The sequence below is a fragment of the Metopolophium dirhodum genome, chromosome 4, assembly GCF_019925205.1.
Source record: "Metopolophium dirhodum isolate CAU chromosome 4, ASM1992520v1, whole genome shotgun sequence".
Classification (NCBI taxonomy): Eukaryota; Metazoa; Arthropoda; class Insecta; order Hemiptera; family Aphididae; genus Metopolophium; species Metopolophium dirhodum.
Window position 1 is genome coordinate 36,754,358 of NC_083563.1, and position 12,035 is coordinate 36,766,392.

Consider the following 12,035-nt stretch of genomic DNA (forward strand, 5'->3'; position numbering starts at 1 on the left):
TGTGAGTCGATCAAAGGGTAAACCGGCGTTGGCGAATTCGGAAACAGGTGTTTGACGATAGCATCCAGACGACCCGGAATCTTCATGCCCGGTATTTGTCGCCTACCTATTAACTTTTTAGCCACTATTTTATATGGCAGGCCCCATGGGTCAGAGTCCACCTGTTTGCATAGATCGCCCCAGCATTTCTCCTGACTGCGCCTGATTTCTAGTCTGAGAGCCTTAGAGGTCTCCCTGGCTAAACGCTGCTCCTCGTGGGATTCGTCGGGGCCTCTTCGTTTAAGAGCCTTTTGGTATCTTCTTCTGGCTTGGAAGTTGGCCTTACGGAGAGCGGCGATTTCATGCGTCCACCAGTATACCGGTTTACCATGACTACGAAAGGTCCTCCGCGGCATGCAGCTGTCGCAGACACTTGCCATGAAATCTGTAAGTTCAGCTTCACCGAAACACTTCTGTCCGTCCGGTAGGGAGAACGCCTGTAAGTAGGCAGATAATTTATGTGCATCTAGGCGTCTCCAAGACCAGCCCGAAACGCTCGGGCGCATAACTAGGGATTCACACCGTAGCCTAAATAATATTGGGTTGTGGTCGCTAGCGACATCCTCGTCAAGCACCCTCCACTCATCCAATAACCGGTATACGCTCGGAGATGCAAGAGTTACGTCGATGTGGGATGACCGACCGCCCCGCTCGAAAGTAGGAGCACCTCCTTGGTTCACCACAATCAGGCCAAGAGTGTTATAGAAGTCCGTCAGAGCATCGCCTTTGGGGCACGTCGAAGGGGATCCCCAGCACGGCGAGTGCGCGTTAAAATCTCCTGCTACTACCACTTCGCTAGGACCCTGACGAATGCTGTCTTCCAGGTGGCTGAGATATGCTCTGTAATCCCCTATGGTATGCCTCTTGCTCGGTGAGAAGTAGCAACTGTATACTCTCAGTCCAGGGAGGTCCACCCACACGTAGCCTGCACCTTGCCCGCTATTGATTACGTTAACATTTTTTGATAGGTAGATACAGCAAGAGACGTCCGTACTACCATACCAACTGTCATTTGCTGGTATCTTGTTTAGCTCACTAATGATGGCTACATCAGCCTTGGTTTCAAACAGCAATTGCATTATCAGGTCCTGCGCCGCTCTCGCTCTGTTTAAATTGGCCTGTAGAAAACCAATCATTGCGGAGACGAATGCAGGTCTTGAGACTCCTTCTCAAGGACGCTCCTAAAGGCCGCCGCTTCCATCACGTCAGAACCTAACCTAACCTAACCTAACCTAACCTAACCTAACCTAACCTAACGACATGGAGATCTCCCTTTCCTCCTTCTTGATTGCGTAGCTGGTTTGTACTTCTCCGTCGTCTTCTATCCGGGTTTTCACTCTTGCCCGTTCGTGGGCGAGTAAGTCGGCGGGCAGCATGGACGCCAAAACGGAGGACGCGTCGGCAGAGACCGTTCGGTATGCCCTGATTGTGCGCAGTGCCGTGGTCCTCTGCGCCCTGGCCATCTCGTTGCGGTTTTTGGCAGTCTTGATGCCGACTGTCGCCCAGATCGGTGACGCGTACAGTAGTTTGCTGTTGGTCACCGATCCCAGTAGTGCTCGTTTCGACTGGGACGGGCCGCCTACGTTCGGCATCAGTCGTCCGATGGCTTTGGCGGATTCGGTGGCCTTCCTCGACGCAGCTGCGATATGTCTGGTGAAGGACAGTCGAGTGTCGAGCTCGACTCCCAAGTATCTGATGGCCGACTTGACCGGGATGGCGTGCCCCTCGACGTACAGCTCCGGGTCGGCATATCTGTATTTCCTGGTCAAGACGACGGCCTCCGATTTTTGGGGCGCTACTGTGAGGCCGTTGTCGCGCATCCAATTGTTCACTGTTTCCAGCGCTGGGTTCAGCAGTTCGGCTGCTGACGGTCCGGTCCGGGATGTGCCGATGACGGCGACGTCGTCCGCGAATGCGACCAGCTGAACTCCCGGTGGCATGTCGATGTCTAATAGATCGTCATAGAACGAGTTCCAGAGGGACGGTCCTAGGACGGAGCCCTGAGGAACTCCGCAGGTCGTTCTCCGGGCTGTCTGCGCATCGCCGACGAGTAATGTCCTGTCCTCAAGGTATGATCGGATGGTCCTATTTAAGTACGGAGGGACCTCTCTCCGTCTGAGAGCGGCGTCGATGCGCGGCCAAGGGACGGTGTTGAAGGCATTACGGACGTCAAGTGACACTACAACGCAAAGGTCGCGGTGTTGGGTTGCTCCCGTGGCTGCTCCTCGGGCTGCGGCGATTACGCGTTCTATCGCATCCTCCGTGGATCGCCCGTGGCGGAATCCATATTGGTTCTCGGAACGTTGGCCGGTCGTGTCCAGGTGCTGGTTCAGCCTCGTCAGCAGGAGTCGCTCGAAGAGCTTGGCCGTGGAGTTCAGCATACATAGCGGCCTGAAGCTTGACGGGGCGAGGACAGGTTTGTCCGGTCCTTTTCGGAGGAGGACGAGCCTGGCAATCTTCCATCTTCCGGGGAATTTGTTCTCCGTGAGGCACCGGTTAAAGACATCGAGGAAGACTTGTGGCACGGTCTTGGAGACCCGGATTAGCACCTCGTTCGGTATGCCGTCAGGTCCCGTAGCTTTGCCCGCCGGTAGTCGTAGGCACGCTTCGCGCAGCTCTTCTACCGTGAACCGGGGAGTCGCGGCGTCGTCGATCAGTGGGGGCTCCGATGCCCATTCGGTCGCCGGAGGTTCCGGGAAGAGATGATCGGCGATTGCTTCTTCCCTGCCGCGAGCTTCGACGCCCGGCCGCTTTCGGGAAATCTTTTTCGTCACGACCCTGTAAGGCAAGCCCCAGGGGTCGTCGTCCACGGCTCTGCAGAGTTCAGCCCAGCTGTTGGCCTGCGCCGTGCGGATGGCGTCGCGTAGGACTTTCCGCGTTTCAGTGTAGGCCGCGCGGTGAGCTTCCGTCAGTTCTCGTGGGTCGCGTCTTCGGGCGGACCGTTGGACCGCTCTTCGCGCCTTGATGGTAGATCGCCGGAGCGTAGCGAGGTCGTTGGACCACCAGTGGGCAGATCTTCTGCCCGCTATCGGGGTGGCCCTCGGAGGCATGCAAGAGTCGCAAGCCGCCACCAGGTAGTCAATCAGCTGATCGGCTGCTCCGGTCGCGGTGGTAGAGTCATCGACGACGGGGTGGGCCGTGTTGGCCAGGTGCGCTGTGAGGGCGACAGGATCCAGCTGCCGGTACGACCAGCCCGCGGGGCGATTGCGATCGGTTTCGTCATCGTCCGGCGCCGTGTGTATGGAGAACTCGACATATCTGTGGTCGCTGGCGGACTCGACGTCTTCCAGGACGCTCCAACCCCGTGTGACGGAAGGCGCCACGAGGCGGGGAGAACGTTATGTCGATGATCGACTCGGCGTTGATCCGCCGGTAGGTGGCCGTGTTGCCCGTGTTCTCGACGCTCAGCCCCAGGCTGGCGGCGAGGTCGGCCAACTGCTCGCCCCTTTGATCGTTGCGCGCCGAGCCCCACTCTTGCGACCACGCGTTGAAGTCGCCGCAGATGACTAGGTGAGTCCGGTGGTCACACTCGCGGGCGGACTGGTGGACGTCGTCGAGGAAGGCGGCAAAGTTTTCGGCGGTGTCGTTGCGGGAGTTGTAGCAGCTGTAGACTCTCAGGCCCCGTCCCTGGATCCAGGCGTATCCGCGACCCGCGCCGTTGGTCTCCGCGACGAAGTCAGCTGCCGCAGTCAGGGCGACGGCACAGGTGCCGTCGTCGCTGCTAACCCACCTGTCGTCGTTTGCGGGGTGCCAGTTGGGTTCCGATACTGTGAGGACGTGGGCTCCCCTCTCGGCCGACGTCTGCTGGAGGAGGCTCTGGGCCGTGGGGCTCCGTTGGAGGTTGATCTGGAGTATGTTGATCATCTTATTGCGGATTTGATGGCTGCTAGAGCTGCCCGCCGGGCGGCGCAAGCCCCGGAGCCGGGCTTGTGTGGCACGCGCGGAGACTTGATGCGATCGCACGCGACGCACATGTCCGCGCCCTCTGTGCATATAGCCTCGGTGTGTCCGTTCTGCCCGCATCTCCTGCAGGCGTGTGAGAGGTCGGGTCCGGTGCACTGCCGCGTGCCGTGGCCGTAGCCGTGGCACCGGTAGCACTTGGCCGGCTCCGGTCTGCGTGGGCGGACCCGGCACTGCGTCCAGCCGACTCGGATCGAGGTTAGGCTGCGGCTGATGGCGATGGGCACTGTTGCGGTGGCCATTTGTCGGCTGTCCCGAGTGGCCCACAGACCGGTTATCTTAATCTCCTCGCCGGAGGGAAGATCGTCGCCGAGTATGGCCTTCTGGATGGCTGCAAGGACCTCTTCTTTTGTTGCCACTTCGTCGAGGTCCGTGATCTCGACTTCGGCTGTGTGGCGTAGTCTGGTGACCACGGATCCGGACATGTTTTCCGCCAGCTTGTCACGGATGATAGAAGTAGCTGCGGTGGCCTTGGCCCCCTTGGTCAGTTCGACCAGCAGATCCTCGTTTCGGGTCTTCCTCATCGACGTCACGTGGGTTCCCATGCCCTCAAAGTCGATGTCCGTTTGTCTCACCGCGCGAAGAGTGTCCGCGTAAGTCCGGCCTTCAGGGACCTTGACCAGGACGGCCGCAGATCTCTGCACCGTTTTCCTGGCCGTTTGGGTCCTGGGGGGAATTTTCGTTTTTGCGGTCCTGTCCACTACAGTGAACGGTTCTTCGACTTGTTCCGGGTAGATTGTTTTTGCCTCTCCTGAGGTCGTCGGCTTCTCGGCCGGGGTGGCGTGAGTCGGGGTCCTTTCGTCGTTTTTGTTTTTGATTTTGGCGTTCTTGTATCGTTGTCTTTGTTTGGCCGATTTCGTCATCTGCTTTTTTCCGGGGACATGTGGAGTTGGGGGCGGTTGCGGAGTTGGTAGTGCGATTTCAGTGTTGGTCTCGGCATCCACTTTTTTTCGGTTGCAGTTTTGTGATGCGGCGTGCCGTTCTTTAGACAGCTGGAGCAGTGCCCTGCATACCAGGTCAAGGGCTTTGGCAACTTTGTTCAGGCATGGCCCGATTTCATCTTCGTGATGGTATTCTTCGGCGAGTCCTTCAACCAGTTCACACGCGTACTTTGTGGCGTCAGCGGCGGCGCCGAGGAGACTTTCTGGGTCGATGTTGGTCGGAACGTTGGGGGTGTTGACCGGCTTCTTCTTTGATTTGCTCGCTTGAGTTGGTGAGCTTGACCCCTTCCTTTTTTGTTGAGGGTTGTTGGTCGGGTCTTGATCCATGTCCCAGCTGTCTGGGATGCTTTTCGCCATGGCTACCTAGCCTAAAGCGGGGTCGCGAAGGCCTGGGAGGGAAAAAAAAAAAAAAAAAAAAAAAAAAAAAAAAAAAAAAAAAAAAAATTTGGGGGGGGTTTTTTGGTTTTTTTTCCCTTGGGGGGACCTAGTCCGGGAGGTGCCTCGGGGCTTTGTGCCCGAGTCCTGGGGTCGTGGCTTCGGTTCCGCCGGAGATAACGGTGTTTCCGTGAAACGAGGTGAGGGGAAATTCCACGTGGAGGTAGAGGGCGATGCCTCCTACCCGTGTGCGTTTTCCGCTGCTCGATCGGAGCGCTGGTTGTCGCGTACCGTTGATTTGAAAATCCGATTTTTTCAGACCGACGCGATCGCAGTGGCAACTGTCGGCAGTCGCCACGGGTATCGCTGCGCGCGCGACCGACGCGATCGCGGTGTCAAAAACCGGGCGGCCGTGTTATCTTAGGTAGTGTTTTTTTAATTTCACTTACCCTTGTCGGAAAATTTTTCTGTTGGACTTACAGGCCCGCTGAGTACACCAATCGATCCGTGATGTTGTCGCGGATTTTTTGATGTGTCGAACGGGGCTGTTGGATGTCTGGTTCGCCGGGGATCGGCATTTATTTGGTGGCCGTGCGAGCGGGTAGCCGGCCGCGGCGCACTTAACTCGCCGTTACGCACTGGCTTTTGCACCTACGTTCACGCGCGAAGGCTTTTTCGCTTAGTGCGGTGCAGCTGAAGCGATAGACACTGCGAACGAACAGTTCAGACGCACTTTGCGAACGAACTTTATTTTAGGCGGCGGCGGCGGATTCGGCGCACTCTTTTTGTGATTTCTCGGTCGCACTTTGGCCGAATTCGACGCGCGATGTCTTGGAGTGACGGCGGAGTCGAGACGGAGCGATAGACACTGGATTCACTCAGATCGGTTGAGTTTTTTCGTCGAAAACAAAAACTGCTCGGGAGCGGTACGCGGGTGCGTGTTATCGGTATGGCGGTCGGAGCCGGACTGAACCCTACACTAGCCTAACCTAACCTAACCTAACCTACAGTAGGGGGGATGAAGGACGGTGGTCGGTGACACCTCCGACGAGTCGCTGTTGCGAATTCGAACAGTGTCTTCGGTCCGTTCTTCATCGTCCGCTGTCTTCAGCGGTTCACCTGCTCTTCCCGTTCGTCGGCTTCCTTGGCGCTCATGATCATTTCGACCATGGTTATAAACTCGCCTCTGTTTATTATAGCCTGGTCTTGTATTCTACAACGCGCTGCCGGATCGTCTGGCAATTCGTCGTTCCGGGGGCCGCAGAGTATGTCCTCGACGTCACCGGCGTGTGGGGGTCGTCTGAGTATCGTCTCCATGCGGGCTCGTTCGTCTTCCCACCTTGGGCAGACGAACAGCGTGTGCTCCGCCGTGTCGTCCGGGTCCATGCAATAAGTGCAATAACTGTCATCGGCGCGATTAAATCTCCGCAGGTAGCTACGAAAACAACCGTGCGCCGAGAGGACCTGCGTCAAGTGGTAACTCAACTCCATTGTTGGCTTCGCCAGCCACCGTGCGATGTCAGGCAGCAGGCGGTGGGTGCATCTACGTCCGACCGCGTCCGGTGTGGCGGCTGCACGGTCCCATCTAGCTTGCCAGGCTCTGATGCTGGATACTCTTTCCTGGTTCTTCAGCGTATTCATGGGCGTGTCGTCGGTCTGATCGTCTGTTCGTGATCTGATCCTAGCCCTCTCGGTTGCTAGCAGATCTGCTGGTAGCATCGAGGCCAGGACCGACGAGGTTGCTGCAGAGACGGTGCGGTAAGCGCGTATCGTGCGGAGGGCGACTGTCCTCTGGGCCCTTGCCATTTCGAGGCGATTTTTGGCGGTTTTTGGCGGTTTTCGTCCCGCGGACGGCCCAGACGGGGGAGGCAACCTAACCTAACCCTAACCTAACCTAACCTAACCTAAATAGTTACCAAAAAGATTAGCAATATCTTGGATTGAATTGGCAGATACTTCGTTGAGAGACATGGCTTGAGGGATAGAGCTATCTTGTTTTTTAGAGCGGACAAAATTCCAAAAACGTTTTGGGTTTAATAATAAATCCGATTGGATGTGATTAAAATAACTATTATATGCGTTATAAGATTCAATTTTGATTTGTTGCCGTAATAGTTTAAAAGTATTGAATTCATTAGGATTATTATAACGTTTGAAAGTTTTATGTGCAATTTTTTTTTTGATAATTAAACATATTAAGTACTTGCTATACCAGGAGGGGAAATTAGTTTTTTTTGGAGTAATTTTAGGAACGAAATATTCAATCAGAGTGTTAAGTGTTGAGTAAAAACATGAAGTGGCTATATTAATGTCCAGACTGCTTAAAATGTCGTTCCAATTACAAGAATTAAGAGCGTACGATAAGCCACAAAAGTCAGTTCGGTTAAAATCGAAATAACTTGGAATTGGGTCCGAATTACTACAACACGTAGAAATATTAAAGCTAATGTACAGAGCAGGGTGATATAACGTGTCTAAAGGTAAAATAGCTTTATCAGCGTCATTAAGAACACAAACATTTGGAATGTTAGAAAATATTAAATCAAGTAATGAGCCTGATAAATTATACCATCTATTAAATTGTCGACAGTTGAGATAAGCGAATTCATCGATAACGGTTGCTGCCTGATTATAGATATTACCGTAGCACTTAACATAGTCCTTATGAACAACCCAGTTTAACTTAGGTAGATTAAAATCACCGCAAATAATAATTTCATAATCAGGATGTGATGATACAATTAAATTTAAAGCGTTAAAAAATGAAACGTAACTATCATTGTTACTATTGGGTGGAAAATAAACACCAGCGATTATTAAGTCTTTATTATTAACACGGACGTGAATAAATAAGTGTTCAAAATTTGGAGTATAAGGTGCATTTAAACGTTTAGAAAAAAATTTTTTTTTTACACAAATTAAAACTCCGCCACCAAGGTTAACACCAGAATTTGTATAGTCACGATCACATCTATAGATCTCAAACGAGAAAAAACCAAGTTCAGATGATAAGAAGTTACTATTTAAACTAGTCTCAACAATTACATAAAAATCCAAAGTAAATAACGGTTCATTGATACGTAATAAATCTAACTTTGTACGCAACCCCCTAACATTTTGAAACAAGCCATCAATATGTTTGCATTTAAATTTAGATGAATTAATATTATTATTTATAAAAGTATTATCTGTATGTGTAAAACCTGAGGCAGTATTTAGTTTTTATGTAGAATAGTTGGAACTCCTTTGATATAGCCGATGTAAATGTTGTTTTCACCATTGTTTTTACGTATTGAAAGTTGTTCACGTACTTTATTGTAGAAACTGCGTTGTGAAGTGGTCCAATCAACCGTTACGTGGATAAATTTCTTGTCAGGTAGATTCCGGAGGCGATTTTTTGACTTAAGTATTAACCCAACGTCGGATTTTTTTTCACATGTGATCTTTATCGGTCGAGGTTTTGGTCCACGTTTACCCAGGCGGACTATTAGTGAAGTAGCGATAGGGGCATCAATTTTAGCAAAAATGTCATTAACTAATGAGGTGTCATCGACATCATTAATCGACTCGGGTACGTTAAATAAAATTATATTTTTTTCTCGAGATTGGCGATCATGTAGTTCGTTAAACATGTCAGAATAAGAAACGTTGGCATTAGAAGTTGGATTTGATTCTAATTTGACGATTCTTGATTCAAGTAAGCATAATTTTTCTTGAAAACGAGAATTTTCAGCTACAACCCGGTCTAATTTTTCATTGGTAGAATTTAATAGGTCGAACAATTTTTCGATTTTAGAGAGTAAATCGAAATTAGAAGGAGAGCAAATACTGCATTTCCAAGAAGATGCGTTTTTAGGAGAGGATCCAGTAGTAGTAACGCAATTACTATGAGCTGTAGTTTTCTTACAGGTACAACAAGTTAAATAGGTAGTACTACGGTTAATAGCCGATGAGCAAATTAAGCAAGTGAGAGGCATTATGAAAAACCGAACTATAATTAACTAGATAAAAACGTATCGATAACAGACGTAATCACAACGGGAAAAGACCGAACGTCTTACCTGTACGACGGTTAGAACTGTACTGAGGCAAATGTGGATTTTTCAAGAATTATTTCTGTTACCACTGATGGCGCACCTAGCATGACTGGTAAAGAATCAGGGTTTATTAATTTATTTACTAATCATGTGGGACATCCCCTGCTAGGTTTTACTGATATTACTCATCTTATCCAAGAATTTTCAAATATTATTGGGACAGCTATGAATGAGTTCTCTACACGCTTTACTCAGTTTAAAGAATTTGAAGAAACCATGAAAATTATTATTTATCCAGACACATTGCCATTAGAAAAACTCAACTTAAAAGTGTTAGAATAGTTGAATTTAGATGATTTTGAAATGCAGCTCGTAGATTTTCAGTCGAGTACCATATGGAAAGAAAAATTCGTTATACTGAGAAATGAATTAGAAGAAATTCAGTGTGATAGGGCGATAGGCAAATCGGTCGTAAATATAGGGGACAAGATTTTGAAAGTGTGGAATGAAATTCCAAAAGATTATTCCACTTTCAAAATAGTAGCATTAGCTGTTTTGTCTATTTTTTCTTCAACTTATTCATGCGAGTCTCTATTTTCAGAAATGAATTTTATAAAATCTGATTTAAGAAACCGACCAACTGATGAATGCAGTGCCGCGTGTACTTTATTAAAAGTTACTAATTATAAACTAAATATCAATAAATTGGCATCAAGTGTTCAACAACAAAAATCACATCAAAATAAATAATTAACAAAGCAATATTATTATAATTATTATTATGTACCTAAACTAACCTTTTTATACATTAATTATACAATCGAATTATAATATAACAAAATATAATTTTTTTCATGGCACGCTCTAAAAAAAAAAAAAAAGGTAATTTTGTGCACGCAGTGTTCAAAAGATTTGCCATCCCTGGTCTAGGACATCGAGAACCTCGTCGCCCTCGAACTTCCGTCATCTCAAGACGCCAGCTGTATATTATATGTATATATACCTAGTGCCTTAAGTTAGTTAGTAAGCTCCCAACTATTATAATTGTACCCTGTGGTCATTGCACCAAACCGGATCGACCGCAGGGACCCCGATCCCCATTGTCCTGAATCCCTGCATGTACATCACCTCCCATCCTCGCCATAGTGTCGTCGTCACGTAGAAATTAGTCAGTCAGGCATGTGTGTATAGTTGCCTATCACCCCGACTAATAGGCATTGGGTCAGAGGGGTGTGTATAGTTGCCTATCACCCCGATCCAGTAGGCATTGTCGAGAATATTCAAATTTGGTATTTCCTTCTCAGTTGGTACCGAGTGGTCCTTCGGTCTATGACCCCATTGCCGGGCGTATACAAATATTAAACAGAATAATATTATTTTAAACACAATTACAATAACCAATATTTTAATAATATTAAGCAACATTTGTTAATAATCTAATTAATAAAGAATAAATTATTATAATAAAACTAATAATATTTATACAGACTACATTGTGTAACAGAACTATTTAACTAATTAATAACTTATTTTCTATTGAATGTTTTAAAATTTTTTTTTTTTTTAATTAATTATTTTTACATCTGTGTTATAATTTTAAATAATTTTTAGTTAAATTTGAAGTTTATGAATTCAATATAAATATATAATAATAAACATTATAACAGAGTAGTCATTTAATTAGGAATATTGTGAGAAAAAAAATACACTGTTTCTTTGGAAAGAAATATACAGGTATTAAACTGAACTGTACATAGTCCTTTTAGAAAATTTAACATACCTATTATAAGTATTTAGTTTTATAATATCAGTTTCAATTTTTGTTAAATTTAACTTGCCTTTCATGCTTTGGTTAATTTGTGTACACCAATTATTACTAATAATAAGTTTAATAATAAAACTAATAAATTTCTTTGGGAACAACGCACCATATTGTTCCACACATTCAATTATATTGACATTTAAATTGTTTTTAATAATGTTGGTCAATTCTACTTTTAATTTTTTATGGTGGCATATAGACGGTAAATTGTAATCAATAATGTCGATTGTATTTTGAACTAATTTACTAAAAACTATATTGGGATACTCTAAAAGTAATTTGTTGCCGGGCTTATAGTCTCTAGCAACAGTCAAGTCATGGTCTTTTGAAATAGAAGAAGAGCACACTTGTGATAAACACGTGGAGCAATTATTAAAAAGAACTTAATCAAATTTTTTAATTATATACCCCACTATGTATTTTTTTGTTTTTTAACCGAAATTTTTTAACACTTCAGAATCACAACTACTCAACTTAAGCATACCATAACCTACTCGTTTTTCTTGGTTTTCCTCCTCAATTTCTTGGGTATCTGTATACATTTCGAATAACAATTAATATGATGTTAGGGTACCTTCCCCAAAATCTTCGTCGCAGTTACTGCCAGGTGAATAGGCAGACATCAAGTTGTTTAATAATAAGGTTCTATATGACGAATCAAACATCTCACAAGTAGGGTTATTATTTCTGTATCCACGCATCGCACCATAAAAATTTCCTAAGGAATCTTGACAAAAGTTTCTTAAAAGTATTGAACGTATACCATTTTCATTTAACACTTTATACACTTCTTGGAAACCTGTTAAACATACCCAGTTTCCATAACGGCTAATAGATGGTATGTCAGTCTAGGTTAGGTAT

At 47.1% G+C, this 12,035-nt stretch overlaps 1 protein-coding gene across 1 annotated transcript; it reads right to left on the minus strand.

Annotated features, from left to right (window-relative positions):
- Positions 1-3,899: 3,899 nt before the first annotated feature.
- Positions 3,900-5,912, minus strand: LOC132943632 (uncharacterized). Its single transcript, XM_061012659.1, has 2 exons — positions 5,765-5,912; positions 3,900-5,329 (listed from the first exon to the last, which is right to left on the minus strand). Exon 2 carries the CDS (start codon positions 5,295-5,297, stop codon positions 3,900-3,902), a length of 1,398 nt encoding a protein of 465 aa, XP_060868642.1. The 5' UTR covers positions 5,298-5,329; positions 5,765-5,912.
- Positions 5,913-12,035: the final 6,123 nt, after the last annotated feature.

Bases quoted from the DNA above. Each gene is read 5' to 3' on its own strand.
- LOC132943632 (XM_061012659.1), bottom strand. From the start codon at position 5,297: ATGGCGAAAAGCATCCCAGACAGCTGGGACATGGATCAAGACCCGACC.